The 16,449-nt window shown below is 45.7% G+C and overlaps 1 protein-coding gene across 1 annotated transcript in view; it reads right to left on the bottom strand.

Annotated features, from left to right (window-relative positions):
- Positions 1 to 16,449, bottom strand: part of COLEC12 (collectin subfamily member 12) — a 198,278-nt gene that overhangs the window by 23,397 nt on the left and 158,432 nt on the right. The window contains exons 6-8 of the mRNA XM_060613392.3: positions 5,311 to 5,799; positions 3,950 to 4,086; positions 2,587 to 2,696 (exon numbers count right to left, since the gene is read on the bottom strand). Coding sequence (XP_060469375.1) covers positions 2,587 to 2,696; positions 3,950 to 4,086; positions 5,311 to 5,799 — 736 coding nt within the window. The remainder of the gene's footprint in view (positions 1 to 2,586; positions 2,697 to 3,949; positions 4,087 to 5,310; positions 5,800 to 16,449) is intronic.

The following is a 16,449-nucleotide window of genomic DNA, read 5'->3' as shown; positions in this document are numbered from 1 at the left end:
TGGTGTGGGATCTGAGTGAGATAACTATGTGTGGCATCTGAGTAAGGATACGGTAAAATACATAAATGCTAGGTAGTGTTATTCTGCAATTACTGACTGGTATGAAGATAGTTGGAATTATGACAATAATAGTGATAATACTGATACTAGTAGGTGACATTTCTTGAGCACTTCCCATGAACCAAGTACTGAACTAAATGCTTTATATACATAATCTCATTTAATTTTCACAATGCCAACATAGGTCCTTCTGTAATACTCACTGCCAGGTGAAGACATGAGATTTCACATGGTGGAGTAACTGGCAGCTACGAATGCCACGTCAAACCCTGGAACCCAGACCTCACTGCATTGGCTCTTTTTCTAGTTTGAGCAGTGTTTATTATTCTATGTCAAATTAAATTAGCCTTCCATTATTGAGGCCTCATAATATGTCTGCCTAATTTATTCTTGCTTTTAAAACTTGATCCTGGGGACTTTTCACATACTACATATGTGTTCCTCTGGGTGGAAAACGAGAAGTGCAGTGTGTGCTGTGGTTAGGGTCAGAAGCCAAGGCTCTCAGGAGGCTCCAGGGTGGCTGTGGCTGGGGAGGAGTTCCCAGCAAGGTGTCTGATCATCTAATCCCTCTCAGGTCCCAGGTACTGACACTGGTGCTCTCCTCCCAAATTCCTCACCAAATTCCTGCTGGAGCCCAGGGAAGAGGAGAAAAGTTCTCCTTTGGGAGAGTTGGCGCAGACAATAATGCTTCAGCTCAATCCATCCCATATGGGCCAATCTAGTTTTTTTCTTGGAGGAAGGCTTAAGATTGAATTTCTCAGTGAGTCTAACCCAGACCTTTTATGCACTTATAGCTGTGAGGAAAGTGGAGAAGGCTGATTTTTTTAAAGCTTGCCCCACCCTTTGTAATGTTTATTTATTTTTGAGAGAGAGAGAGTGTGAGCAGGGGAGGAACAGAGAGAGAGGGAGACACAGAATCTGAAGCAGGCTCCAGGCTCCAAGCTGTCAGCACAGAGCTCAATGTGGGGCTCAAACTCACGAACCCCAAGATCATGACCTGAGCTGAGGTCAGATGCTTAACTGACTGAGCCACCCAGGCGCCCCTAACTTTGCCTACCCTTAAAAAAAAACAAAAGATCCTGGCACTCCTGTCTGTTGAAGACAAGATTTATGCTTTATCCTCTAAAGGGAGATGCCTTCCATCTCCACCGCCAACCCTCCCAACTGTTTCGCGTCTCCTGAGTACATCTCTGCCACGCTGGGTGCTCAGGGTGGGCTGTCAGCCAATTTCCCGAGCGCCAGGGTGTGGCATAGCTTCCTCTCCCCCAAGGACAGGTGCAGAGGGAGCCGACAGGATATCTGTCAGGCCAGCAGGCAGAAAGCCAATTGCCCTGTGGGCACTGTGAGGCTCGCCTTCGGAGCAGACCTAAAACCTTCTCATGTTCCATCTTGATGTTTGGTCACTGTTTTGTAAAGAAATGGCCTTACTCAGGTTTCTACCTATATCCTCTAATCCTGGTCCCGTGGAAGATTTAAAAGTACAAAGCTAAGCTGCCTGTCTGTCTACCTGTGCACAGGCACACAGAAACATTTTAAAAACTCTCACTGGCTTCTCCACCGCCTCTGGCCCCTGCTTCTCCTCCTTGACAAGCTACAGGCTCGGCCTCAATACCTCCGACACCATCTTAGTCCTGAAACACCTCACTGTCTCCTTCCTGGGTGCCGTGGTCACTGCTGTCTCCAAACCACGCCTGCTTGAGCCTCTGCAGGTCTGCCTTCTCTTCTCCAGCACAGGAAAGGTTGGTTATTCGGAAGTGAGTTTGCATAAATTCTGCTCCATGTGGTGCAGCTTGTTGCCTATTTTCACATCCATTAGAGGCAAGACAGGAGTTGGAAGAAGTGAAATTCAGATTGGTACAATTCAGCCACCATATGACCCTTGGGCAGGATTAGGGAAGGAGCTGACATTACAGCCCGGGATTGAATTAGGGGCACAGAAGTCCCCATGAGCCTGGGAGTCTGAGCAGGTTTTATAAAGGGCTTCCATTCTTTGTCGTTGCCTTTACAGAACTCAGGTCACACTGGACTTACAACACACACCTTTGTTCACGGTGCACCTGTCATAAACTTGTAGTTCATAATCATACTCTGGCCAGAAGCCCCGCTGGGGTCAGGGGCAGTGATGGTGTTATCCTCAAGGGAACTCCCAGCTCTTGTCAGGAACAGGGCTGGGGCAAGTTCTGATCGTGCCTGAAGTAGTCTGGGCTTCCTTATCCTTCAGAGCACCATTTAAGGAGAACACCTCAGTCCAAGTCCCATACTGTGAGCTTTTATGAGTCTCTGATTTTTTTTTCCCCATATAAATGAAAAAAATTCACTCCATGAAAAGAAAAAGGAACCTTATGTTATAGCACAGTGATTCTCAAGCACACGTGGAAAGACACAACACTTGTACCAGAAGCCTCAGTGTGAGGGGCATCTGGGGCATCGGTGGTTAAAGAAGAAACTACAGGGGGTCAGGCAAAAGGTGAAAAACAAGAGCAGCCCAAGTCTTCCCAGGGATCTGGAAGGCCTCTGAGCACTCACTTGTACTCCGGAGACGTCCCATCCAGCCACTTCCATTCATTTTCGTGCTCCGAATCTGTGAGGCCGATCCAGTGGCTGTCTCTTCCTACTATCTGCTTTTTTATCCATTGCTGAAAAACAAAACAGTGACAATGTGTTATTATTTTGGGGTCACACATACCTGGGGGAATTCCCCTGTCCCCTGCAGCATTTGGGGGAAAAAAGGACATTTAAAAGAGGATGTTTGTTAGAGCACATACATGCTTCTGCTCTTTTTTACTGCACCTGTTTTGTTTTGCAGTGTTTTGGGGCTTTGACACTTTCTCCTCTTATAAGTTTGTAAGTAACGTTTATGGGACGCTTTTCCTCTTGTAAATCACCCAGACAACTCAATGAATCCCACCAGGCTCCATCCCTCTCCATCAGCCGTCGCTCCCATGTTCTAATACTACTAACAACCGTGGCATTATTGAGCTCTTCCTTTGGCCACGTCCCACGTCCAGTGTGTCACATGCCACATGTCTTTAAGCCTTCACAGCAACCTATGTAACCAAGATAGTAAGTGGCTGGGCTGAGATTACACCCAAGTCTACACAGTCTAAAGCCCAGGCACCTGACTGGATGCTCATTCCTGGCCAGTTATTGCAGGAAACATCTGTTTTCAGGGTTGTGTCTGCTGGAGGTACTTAAGGAAAAGGAAGGAGGCCATTGGAACAGTGTGGCACCAAAGCCCATTGGCATGGTTGCTAGAGGGACCTCAGTTTCAGTCTCAGCTCTGCATTACTTTTTAATCCCATAAATAAAGCCATTGAACCTTGTGGGGCCTCAGTTTTCTTATCTGTAAAAAGGGGATAATAATACCCCTAGGTTCTAAGGTTGTTGTGAGGTGTAAAGGAGAAATGCCTTGTACCGTGCCTGGCACACAGTAGGGGCCTAGGGAGTAGTCAACATCGTTATGTATGGGCTCTACCCCGTGGTCTTCTCTGCTCTTCCTGACCCTGCTGAAGCCACAGATCTGGTCCCTTGCACCCACCCCTACAGTGTTCATGCCCCTTTGTTTCTCTCTCCACAGGTGTTTGATGCCAGCCTGCAGGCTTCTTTTCCACATTACGGCTCTTTTAACAGCCACCAGAGGCGGGGTTTGGGGGGAGCCACAGATCTCCGGCTTAATAACGCAGTATCTTCCAGGTAAGAAGCAAGAGGACAGAATTCCCGTGCCATGAATGCTTCTTGTCACTGGATAAAGCCCAAATCTCCAGAATGCGGCCTTCTGTGTTTATGTGACTATAGATTCTTGATATCTTCGAATCCCCAGTAAGCATGCAATTTCCAGATGTAAACTATCCTTAAATTATAGTTTTCTCCAAGTATGCTGCAAACATACCTGTTCCTCTCTTGTGTTTATGAAAACAAGATGTGAAGACTTGTCTTCACAGAAAAGTTTTGCATCCTCGAAAATGTCTTTCTCAACCGAAAAATAGTAGCATTTGTCTGTGAAGTTCTTCCAGTGAGGTGGGCAGCCTAGGAATGCAAATGTTTAAGATTATTAATTAGGGGCGCCTGGGTGGCTCAGTCAGTTAAGTGGCCAACTTCAGCTTGGGTCATGACCTTGCAGGTCCTGAGTTCAAGCCCCGCTTTGGGCTCTGTGCTGACAGCTCAGAGCCTGGAGCCTGCTTTGGATTCTGTGTCTCCCTCCCCCTCTGCCCCTCCCTGGCTCATGCTCTGTCTCTGTCTCTCAAAAAATGAATGAACATTAAAAAAAAATTTAAAAAATATTAATGAAAACACAAACACACACACGAAGCGCTATGCCTTTCTTCAGTTATATGTCAGAGGCCATGGCTTTGGCCTCACTTCCCTCACAGGCCAGGAGTGAGCAGTTCCAGCGTCTGTGTGTAAGCCTGTGACTGCCCTTGACAGACACCTTGGGAGCTAAGACTGGTCCAGGAGGGCAGGCCACAGAGCACACAGTAGTCAAAACTACGTAGCCTGGAAAATCATTTTTGCTGGGTCTTAGTTCCTCTGTGTCTGGATTAGTATTTATAGTGACAGAAACAACAACAAAAGGCAATGCAGATGCAGATGTTCCACATCAGTCTGGAGTCACATGGAACTAATCAGTAACTAGATGGGAGCACCCAGAACCAAAGCTGGGCTCGTGGAGCTACAAGGATGACCAGAGTCGTGCTTAAGGAAATCAGGTGGAACTGGGTGTGATTCAAAGGAGAGAAAAACAGGCTTGGTTGATAACCAAACACTGAGGGTTTTGCCAAGTTATCAAAATTTAGTAAGCAAATTTAAGAATTATAAAAAACTAGAAGCACCATAACACCTTCTCGAAACAATGAAATCTGGGCTTTAGTAACAAAATTCCATCTACATAGTTACTGAGGGATGTCTGTCCCCCAGATTGAAGGGCATAAAATGAGAACAAAATGGGTGGGGGGTAGCCAGGCTCAGACTGTCACAAAGGAAATGTCTGGGGACGCATTTGTCCAAGGGCTTGACTTAGCTACACAAACAAGTGCTAGAGAACCTGATAGTGTTTAGAGAGAAACACATGTGCCTGAGTGACACTGCCTGGTGCAGAGGCCTGTGAGAGCAACGGGGTCCATGCCTGCCCACGTGGTGCCTTCAATGCCAAGAGAAGTGGGGTGTGGGTGGCATATGGGCTGCATGCTGGGGGCTGGGCACAACCCCACACAGTGCCCTTGACCCTGGTTGTGAGGGAGGGCTCAGACTTACCATTGGCCTCAGGTGCAGAGGTTGGCTCATTCTGTAGGGCCAGGGGCATCGCTGCCCCTGATGGGCCTGGGGGGCCAGGGGGACCCTTCGGGCCTGGCATGCCTGGCACCCCAGGCAAGCCTGGCAGCCCCCGAGGTCCAGGCACCCCCGGCTCTCCCACGGTGCCCTGCAATCCCTGGAAGCCAGGAGGGCCCTGAGGGCCAGGGAGTCCATCCTTGCCTGGTGGGCCTGCGGGGCCTGGGTCTCCACTGGGGCCCTGAGGGCCAGGCTTCCCAGGGGATCCACGGGAGCCTTTGGGGCCCTGCAAGCCTTTGGAGCCTTTGCCGCCACGCTCTCCAGGGGGGCCAACTGGCCCAATTGGGCCCCTCTCACCAGCGGGGCCGGGTGGACCAGGCTCTCCCTTCTCTCCTTTTTGTCCTTTGTTGCCAGTGGGACCAGGGGGTCCCTGCTGTCCTCTGTCGCCTTTTGGACCCCTGGGGCCAGGAGGACCTAAAACATAAAAAAAATGTACATGGCATGAACAAAAATCCATTGTGAGTGATAGTGAAGAATTTATCTTATAAAATATCTAATTAAAAAAAATCTAGACATATAAAATATATTCATTAAAGGACTGCTTGTTTCACTATACTGTTGTCGATGGTATTTTTTTTCAAACAAAAAGGTTTCTTAACTAAGCTCACCCTTTCTGCTCCAAGCATTTAGAATATATTTTTTTTTAATGTTTTTTTTTTTTCCCCTGTTTTTGAGAGAGAGCAAGCAAGCGCACAGGGGAGGGGCAGAGAGACAGGGAGAGAGAGAATCCCAAGCAAGCTCCATGCTGTCAGCCCAGAGCCCGACGCGGGGCTCAAACCCATGAACCATGAGATCATGACCTGAGCTAAAGTCGGATGCCCGACCAACTGAGTCACCCAAGCGCCCTGCATTTAGAATATATCTTAATGGCACACAACCCTCCGGTATCCACTGATGTTTTAGGGGGAAGGACAGCTTCACGCCAACAACCACAGCAGTGACTCACACCATTCACCTGGGCTCCCTTAATCGTCTGGGACTGTTCCATCACCAGGAGAAAAGCAGTGCAAGTTGGGATGGGGATTCTCTCCTACTATTTCCTCTTCTTTTCATAGAGTGAATGAAATATCCCATCCAATGTTGAGAAGCACCATTCTGCTAATTCATCCTCACCAAGTGGCAGCCTCTCCTCTGACACCTCACTCCCGCCCTCCTGGCCCCTCTGCCAGTGCTGCAGGGATGCTGCTGCCCTTGAGGCTGAGCCTTGCTCACCTGTGGAACAGCTCAGAGGGTCTCTGGGGGAAAGTGTTCTACGAGCTGGGCTAAGTGTCATTTTCCCCAGTTTGTTAGTCTAATGCAAATAGGGCTGTGGGCTACGGAAAAAAATAGGCGACCATCTAATTGGGCAAGGGAGAGGAAAAACAACATTTTTCCCCCAAAGGAAGAAGGCAAATACCTGCTCATCCCTTGTCATCCTAGAGATGCTCACACAACCTGGGATTGTTTTGTTTTCTGTAAATTCTTAGAGGTGACGGGGAACTGCACACAAACATACCACAACCAGGATTTATATGGTGACTTGACAGTTTTTGAGCTAGTTTCACATACATTAGGTTATCTGAACTGTATCTATGAGATTATATTCCCAGAGTACATTTGAGGACGTGTAGGGCCAGAGACACCAAGCTCTTATTCCATGCTAGCTCCTTAAGACAGATCTATCCAGGAGAATGAGACATGAACAGTTACAGTCTAGTGGTGGAGCTGGAATGGTAATTCCTGTCTTCTCGTTGCAATGACTGTATCTAGGAGGACACTATTCTCAAATATTCTACTCCCCGGAACTTTTGAGTGTCTGAGATCTCATTGTTCTCTATGTGAATAAGTAAAGGAGATCCACACTCGCTCTTTCCATAGAAGTGGAAAGCCTTTCAGGCTGGATGGGCAGAAGTGCTGGGGAGAGGGAGAGTAGATAGGCCTCCCACCCTATGTTTTTCTTGATCCCCTTACCCCACTCCTCCCCCACCAGCTCATCAGGACAGAACACTGAAGCAGGCCTTCCCGCCTCAATGGGGAGGGGGCTTCTCTCTGCCCCACTCCCCTCTCTAGGTCTTGATGGATGTCCATTGTACCCTCATATTATCCATGGCCCTAACTAGCCCACCCATCTCTGTTCTCCTGTAGCAAGAACCTTGGCTCTGGACTCAGCTTTCCTCATTTAAGGTACTCATGATGTTGCCCTGGATTGACTGGCAGACCTACTACCAAGCTGTAAGAGAGTTCATGCTAATGGTTAGGACGAGCTTCAGTGTGTTTTTTTTGAGAACCCTTTCTAGGGGTCTTTCTCATCTGCTTGAGAAGACTTTGTAATGAAGAATTTTCTCTCCGAACCCAACTCACTGACTTTTGCCCACCAGCTCCTATTGGCTGCTCTCCATCACTAGCTCTCCTGGCCCTTATTTCCATCTCATAGTTGGACTGTCCATTATCTCTGGGATGTCCTGCCAGCACCTCCAACCTGACATATCTAAAACTGACCTTATCACCTCTTTATTGTTTATGCCCTTCTTCCATCATCCCTCATCCTACATCATCACAACCACCTCTTCCCTCTGTCCTTCATCATGACCCAGTGTGGGGGTTCTCTTTTCGGCAGATTTTTATAGTATCCTCTATAGTAACTGCTCTTCCTACCTTTGATTCCTCTCCATTCATTCCACTCTGTATCTTGCCCACATTTGTCCCACAGCTCTGATCTCCACTTGCCCTAAAATATTTTGTCCCCACTACCCGGTCATGTGGTATTAAATCAGGGTTTTCATGACCTGGTCTAACATGTCTTTAGTCCATCCTCCTCTGCACTTCTGCATATCTCTTCTCTTAAAATTGCCTCTGCTCATATCCATCTGGAGAACTGTTATCCACCTACCACGTAATCCTCCCAGGTGGAAGTTTTTCCTCTTTCTCTAATCTTTTAGTACTTGTTTGTTCTTTGAGAACACTTTTCCATCTAGCAGCTAGCAGTGTCTGGTGTATAGTCCTTATTCAGACAGTGTTTATCAAACCAATGTGCATCACAGATCTAAATGCCTAGCATGCTGATGCCAATAGTTTGGGCCCCAGGAGAGACCAGAAGGGAGAGATTTTGGGGGGAGCAGCGATTTGCTTGGTGCCCCTTACCTTTCTAAGAAGTAAAGCTCCACTCAGTCTATGTATCAGGATGCTCCTGGCTGCTGCTACGGAATGGTCCTGGGGAGATCTTTCTTGACTCTACACACATTTAAGAATTGATCCAGTAGTCTCTTCATCTGCAATCTGAGGTGTTTTTTTTTTTTTTTCTTTTTAAGCTGAGGAGGCTCTTGGAATGTATTAGTAAAGATAGAGAAAGTGGATTTTCATTGTCAAATCGATCTTCTGTAAAAAAGTATCTTAGTTCCTTTGTGTGGTTGAGAAATAGTGCCCTAGAGATTAATAGTGGGGATGGTGGTGTGTGCATTCATTCCTCCATAATGGATGTAGTATTATGGAAGGTTCTAGCAGAACAATACTGACAAATAGGCCAAGACAACAACAACAAAATTCTAATTTAGTTAGAATAATAGCAAAAATAAAAGTAGCTTTTCTTCCCACCTGTTTCTTTTTATGGTCTATGTTTAGACTTTAGAAATCCAAATAATGAAGAGGTTTTTTTGGGGGGGGGGGGAAATTCAAGTGCTTTAGACTCTTTGTTCTTTATTCCTTATTCTCCTTATGGGTTTTGCCAACAATCAGTGTTTCTCAATCACTCACAACTGGGTTTGGTACTATACTTGCAGGTTATGGGAAATGGGTTTACCCATGCCCATGGAATAGTGACTGTTCTGGGACTTGTCTTCCTGACATGACAGGGAGTTATATTTCTTCCAGAACACCTTCCTCTTGTTTCTAACAGAACTCCGAAGACACACAACTCTCTACTCCTCTCCGGGTATGAATCCGAGACCTTCCTTACTTAGGATGACAGCTTTTCATTAATCTTATTTCTCTCTGAGGTTGGGTGGGTTTATTATGGTGTTTAGCTATTTCCCTCTGAACTGAAGTGCTTCTCAAATGTCCCCACTCACTCCACACAAAAGTTGTGGCTTATTTTAAGAATGGCATCAAACATGGATCCCGTAGTCAGTGCAAAATATCAGCAGGTGCTAACTTCCAGATCTTGGGAAGGAAGAGAAAAGATGTCAATATGCAAGGTTTTGCCTCTGATATAAAGGTCGAAAATCTCTTTTTTAAAAATATTTATTTTTGAGAGAGACAGAGCATGAATGGGGGAGGGGCAGAGAGAGAGAGAGGAAGCCACAGAATCCGAAACAGGCTCCAGGCTCCGAGCTGTCAGCAAAGAGTCTGACATGGGGCTTGAACCCATGAACCTGGAGATCATGACCTGAGCTAAAGTCGGATGCTCAACCACCTGAAGCACCCAGGCACCTCCAAATTTTTTAATTTTATTTTTAATTTATTTGAGAGAGAGAGTGGGGGAGGGGCAGAGAGAGAGGGAGAGAGAGGCCCAAGCAGGCTCCATGCTGTCAGCACAGAGCCTGATGTGGAGCTTGACTTCATGAAACCGTGAGAACATGACCTGAGCCAAGATCAAGAGTTGGATGCTTAACTGAGCCACCTAGGCACCTTGAAAATCTTATTTGTGATGCATTTCCCAGCTGGATTAGAATGAAAACTGAATTTTTTACAGGAATTGCTACATCTCTCTTAATAAGACAAGGTTGAATATCAATGACTGTAGATAACTCCTGACAAGCACAGGGTTATCGATTTCTTCATCCATGGCTGCCCCAGCCTTGGGAGAAAACCATCATGACACTAGAGCAGGAAGCTGGCACTCTACCTTCCAATGCTGAGCTAAGTAAAAATGTACTCTATGTGTCCCATATGTAAGAGGATTCATTCATATACTTAAGTATTCAGTAAGACCGTACTTTGCTCACTAAGAACTAGAAATTTACAACTTGTTTCTTTTTAAAAATTACTGAGGAAAAAAAGCTAAAACCACTGGCCACCTGTAAAATAGCCATACTGGCTACCCGTAAAAAATAGATTATTAATTCCAGGGGTATATCTTCTTCTAGGACCTGGGATACTAGCATCAAATATTAATATCTGGACGATCCCAAGCTTTTAGGTCTTACTTGAATCTTTAATTGGGCAGCTGCTGAAATGAAAAGAAGATGAAATAAAAGACAAGTCACCCCTAGTGCCTTAAAACCGCAACAGTGAGATAAATGACCCAGGATTATTTATGAGCTTGGGCAGTAACAACTTGTGTTCAGAGTCGAGAATGTGGTAAATGCTACATGTGGAGGCAGATGTGATGTCCCCCTTCAGAAGCAAATTTGAAATTTGCTTTCAAGACCAAGTGAGTGGCTCCCTGGCTCAAGATTCTGAAATGCCAGAATACCCAGGTTGCTGGTAAAGCCATTGCAAGCTCCAGAAATGCCTGAATATGACCTAGACCAGATCTTTGAGCAGCCTGTGTTTTACTGCCAGCAAAACATCCTCCCTGTTCCCCACCCTCCAGAATTGGGAGCCTTGAACACCTGAATCCTCTAAACAGTTTAAATTTTTTTTTTTTTTAATGTTTATTCATTTTTGAGACAGAGAGAGACAGAGCATGAACGGGGAAGGGTCAGAGAGAGGGAGACACAGACTCTGAAACAGGTTCCAGGCTCTGAGCTGTCAGCATAGAGCCCGACGCGGGGCTCGAACTCAACGACCGCGAGATCATGACCTGAGCCGAAGTCGGCCGCTCAACCGACTGAGCCACCCAGGCGCCCCAAAACAGTTTAAAGAAGACAGAGTAAATTTACATCACTTTGCTGTTTCTGGTTTGGAAACCAAACTGCAGGCCCTGAGGAGGACCAGCCCTGTGTCCTACCCCTGAAAGAAGTTTCCAATTTGTTTTCCAATAAAGCAGAAAGTAGAGAAACCACTTCAATTCTTACTGCCCTGCAAGATTTTGGAGACTTCATTTTAGAACCTCTAGTGGTAAGGTTAGAAGATAGAGAAAACTAGTCGTATAATCTGAGACATTTTTTCTTCTCATTTTTTTAAAATATGAAATTTATTTTCCAGTTGGTTTCCATACAACACCCAGTGCTCATCCCAATAGGTGCCCTCCTCAATGCCCATCACCCACTTTCCCCCACCCCCCATCAACCCTCAGTTTGTTCTCACTGACGTGCTTTAAAAGTACTTGTTTGAGGAAATTTAAAAGATATTATTTGGCAATAATTTTGAAAAATAATTTGATTCTTAACCTCATGTTTAAGACAGGCTTCTGGAAAGCCACGGAAGCTCCCTCTCTACAAATATACCCTTGTCCACAGGGTATATTTAAACCACCATTTCTCACCAACTGGCCACAGTTCTGTTTCTATGCCCTCAAATGCCTGCTCTCAAAGGTCCTCAGACAAGCAGTCTTCTTTGAGGAAGCATGACAAGAATGGCAGTTGGCAATGAGAGAAATTGAGGCCTCCTGCCTGATCCATTCAGCCTTCCTACGTATCTGTCAAGGTCCAGCTCAAATGTCAATCTCTTACACCTCAACCGACTGTTCTCCTGAAAACAAACACTTCCACATTTCAACTTCCCAAACATGCCATCTTTTCTCTTACATCGTTGCATAGCAGCAGGGGCTCATGTGGAAGCATCAGTTTGGGAATTAGATCCAGGGTTAGTACTCTCTGACATTACTAGCTCCTTGACCTTGGATAAGTTACTCAGGCTCTGTGCCATGGTTCCCAGCCCTGCAAATGCGGAATGCTAGTAATTCCTACCTTAAAGAGATGGAACAAGGAAAACAGACAAATTAACCAAGTGCTTAACAGTATGACTGGCACACTGCAGACAATGGACTGGAAAGTGAGTGAAAGCTAGCTGTCAGCAGCACCTGACTCTGAGTCCTCTCCAAGGCTAGGCACTGGGCTGCCAGCAGTAAGTACTTTTGGAACCAAATCAACACTGACCCCATCTGTACAATTTTATTCCTTGAGCACACAAAGCTGTCGTTTGGCACTGTGACGTAGCAGCTGGGGCTGCAGCAGAAATCCTGGGTAGGCACTGAACTTACTCACATTTGAGTATGAATATTAGCCAACTGCCTGCTAGGCACTGTACAAAGAGCTTTACTGACATTATCTCATGAAGTTCTCATAACTCTAAAGGTAGATACAGAATAGGAAACTGAGGCAGGGAGAGGATGAGGAACTTGGTATTTGTGTTCAGGTCTATTTCCAGAGCTCTTGTTCTTACCCACTAAATCTGTTGCCTCTCTCACAAGAACAAAGGAAGGGAGCACTCTGATTGTGCTAGGAAGGTGCACCTTGCATTCTTTGCTTCCTACCCGAGAGTGCACTGTGACGTTATGACGAGTGAAGTCCTCCACATACACAATGAGCATAAAGATATTTACATTATTTGTAACAAAAACAAGGCTTTTCTAATAAAGCATTTTTGGTTTATGGATAAAGAGATCATTGTTGCTGGGATTCAACATGGGGTTTAAAATCTATTTCCAGTTATCACCTAGCTTCAGTGCAAGCAGGCAGCTTCAGCTTCTACTTCGCAATGAGGCCAATGTCTCTTGTGACTGAACGGCATGCACCATATGCGTGAGGGCTCATTAAGTGCGAGTCCAAAGGATTTCCCAGGAAGCATCAGGGTATTCTGAATCTTGCAGAGGCAAGCCCAACATAACCCAAAGTTAATCCAATCCTGCTCCATCCTACTTTATCTCATCTTTCCCTCATCCTCAGGAACAAGATTTGCTGGGAGGGACAGAGGAAAGGCACTGGAGAAGTGCAAGGGGAAATGGAGCTCTGTCCCCAGTCTCTTCTTCCGTGGGAACACCTCATGAGCATTCCCGTTCTGGAGGAAGTTGAACAGATGGAATAGAATGGGGGCAGTTTGTTTGGCCTGAGAAGTTTCATTTACCTCACAGAAAGTGCAGGTAATAAAAAGACCAAGGATAAAAGTAATATAGGAAAGGCATATGTGAAAAGGAAAAAATCATTTAGAAACCAGGATCTCAGGTGTTTCAGAAGCACGGAGTCAGAAACCTCATTCTAACAGATATGTTCCACTTAATATGTCTAAACGGGCCTCTCAACCTGAACCTCCCCAGTCTGTCCATCCACCTACTTGCTTCAGCTAAAAACTAAGGAGACATCCTGCTCCTCTCTTTCCCTCACCCTCACAGCCAATCCACCCATCAGCCTCATCTAGCCACATACACTGGCCCCTGACCCTGTGTTCAGTTTCTGTCCACACCCCTCCACCACCACCCCTACAACACACCATGCCTCACGGCTGCTCCTCTGGGCTTCGGACACTTTGCGTAGGAAATTCTAGGGTCTTGGGCATCAAATGGGGTCAAGAACAGGTTGATGTGAGCTCTGAATACTCGCAGCCCCTTGAACCTGTAGACTCCTCCCCCTCGGCAGAGTACAGCCAGAGGAAGCCAGTCAGGGCTTCTACAGCAGGGCCCTGTTGACCACGGAAGGGTAAGGCTGCCCTTGAGTCTGCCTACAAGACTCCTCCTCAATGATGAGACCCATTTCTCTTATATCCACGTCACTCATATCTGGCCCATAGCTCCTCACTGGACCCCCATCACCCTGCTTGCTCCCCTGTAATCTATTCTTCTCCCACCTCACCCCCTGACCCTGCACCCAGAATGACTTTTTAAAAATATAAATCAGACCATGTCACCACCTTGCTTAAAACCTCCCTGTCGCACTTAGAACGAAATCCCAGCTCCCTGCCCTCACAGACTACTTCAGGGGCAGCTGGGGACTGTAGAGGAGGGTCACTCACTTTCAGCAATTACTGACGGGGTTGGCAGCATGGGCTCTGGCACCAGGAAGCCTGGACTTGATACTATTTAGCTATTTACCATCTGTAAATTTGAGCAGTTTCCTTAAACACCTCTCTAAACCTTAGTTTCCTTATCTGTAAACTGGTTATGATCTTATAAGTTCCTATCCTACAGAGTTTGTGCAAAGCACTCAGTATACTCACATTCAACATTAGCCAATAAAAATAATCACAATAATGGAAACATTAATTTAAAGCCAGGGTCTGAATGTTCAACTATAAGCTTTTCACACACTTCCCTAGCTGACAAGTCACACTGTCTATACACACTAAATATGTCAAAAGTTTACTTGTAGAAGACAAGCTAGCAATTGGACTAATGGAATAATAAAACCATAAAACTTATAGCTGGAAAATGGCCAGAAAACTACAATAGGATTTTCTAAGGTTTTACAATGCCCAGAGAAATTTAGCAAGCTCTTATTTCATGTGGTTGCATTATCTATTGAGATATGCCCTCATTCTGAATTTGAGAAAAAACAGGGAAAAACTAGTCCCCTAATACCTTTTCTATCATTTGAAAACCTGTCCCTTATTCAGAGTATGACTTACACCCACAGTGTCCCTGCAACTGTCCATCCCCCAGTTGGGACATCCATATTTCTCAGGGAAGCCATTATATTTACAGGCAATGCCAATTTTTATAAGCAACATCATATAAAACCAAAATGTTTTCTATTAATGAATACTCATTAGTCTTTGTTTCACCTTCCTCAGATGTCATTTAAAATCTCTTCCATGTGACAGTCTTTAAATAGCTATAGATAGCAGCCTTGTCTCCCACTAAGCAGTCTCTCCTACAGGTTAAAGTTCCCAGGTCCTTCAATCTTTCCTTGAGCACATCTAGACTGCATAATCCTGGGCAAATTTTTCTGAACATGCTGCTCTGTGAATGCCCCTCTTGAAAGGGACCCCTCCAAAGTACACACTATCCTCCAGGGATAGTCTTGCCACACTGAATGGAGTAAGATATCACCTCCTTCATTTTGGACATATTTCTATTGATATAGTCAAAGATCACATTAGATTCACTGGCAGACACAGTGACTTGCTTACAATCAACTAAAACCACCATGCTTTTCATGCATACTTCTTTAAGCCATGCTCTCCCATCAACATTGTTCTATTTGTTTTTTTCCACCTACCAGCAGGATTTTACATGTATTCCCTATCTCCTTCATTTGTTGGTATCTTTTTATTATTCTAGCCTCTCCAGGTCATTTTGGATTATGATTCTGTCATCCATGGGCTAGTATATATAGTTTCATGTCATACAAGTATTGGATTACCAGGTCATCCATATCCTCATGCTAGTCACGGACAAAGCTGTTGAATGGGCCCCTGCCATCTGCCATCCAGACTTGCTGCCAGCCTCACAGGGGCTCATTAACTACCATTCTTTAGACCCATTCTGTGGTAGACACACCCTAGGGTCATCTCCAATGACTCATACCCTCGTGTAATCCCTTCCCCTTGAGTGTAGAACCTGTGACTTGCTTCTAACCAACAGAACATGGCAAAGATGATGGCATGTCACCCCCTTGACTTACATTAGAGGAGATGACGTTACATAACACAGTCTCAGCAGACTGGAGCTAGAGACTCCCTTGCCAGCTCTGAAGAAGCTGCAGTGTTGTCAGATGGTCACATGGCAAGGAACTGTAGGTGGTCTCTAGGCCAGTACCCCTTACTCCCCTGAAATCCCCCAGGAACCTCAATCTCACATTTGCAAGGACATGAATTCTGTCAAGCACCTGAGGGAGCATGGAAATGGATCTTTTCCCAGTCAAGCCTCTGATGAAACCTCAGCCCCTCAGTAACACTGCACCCTGGTGAGAGACCCTAAGCAGAGGACCCAAGCCTTGCCCAGACTCCTAACCCACAGATATTGTGAGATAAGAAATGGGTGTCACCTGGGTGGCTCAGTCAGTTAAGCATCCAACTCTTGATTTCAGCTCAGTTCACGATCTCATAGTTTTGAGTTCAAACCCTTGTCAGGTTCTTTGCTGACAGCATGGAGCCCGCTTCAGATTCTATCTCTCCCTCTGCCCCTGCCCTGCTTGCTCTCTCTCAAAATAAAAAATAAACTAAAAAAAAGAAAGAAATAGGTGTTGTCTTAAGCTGCTGAGTTTGTAATTTGTTACATAGCACAGAAAACCAACGTAACCCATAAACCCATATAACTGTGCTATAATCCAG

This window comes from Panthera onca, chromosome D3 (genome assembly GCF_046562875.1).
Source record: "Panthera onca isolate mPanOnc1 chromosome D3, mPanOnc1 haplotype 2, whole genome shotgun sequence".
Classification (NCBI taxonomy): Eukaryota; Metazoa; Chordata; class Mammalia; order Carnivora; family Felidae; genus Panthera; species Panthera onca.
This window is presented reverse-complemented; position numbering and strand designations above follow the sequence as displayed.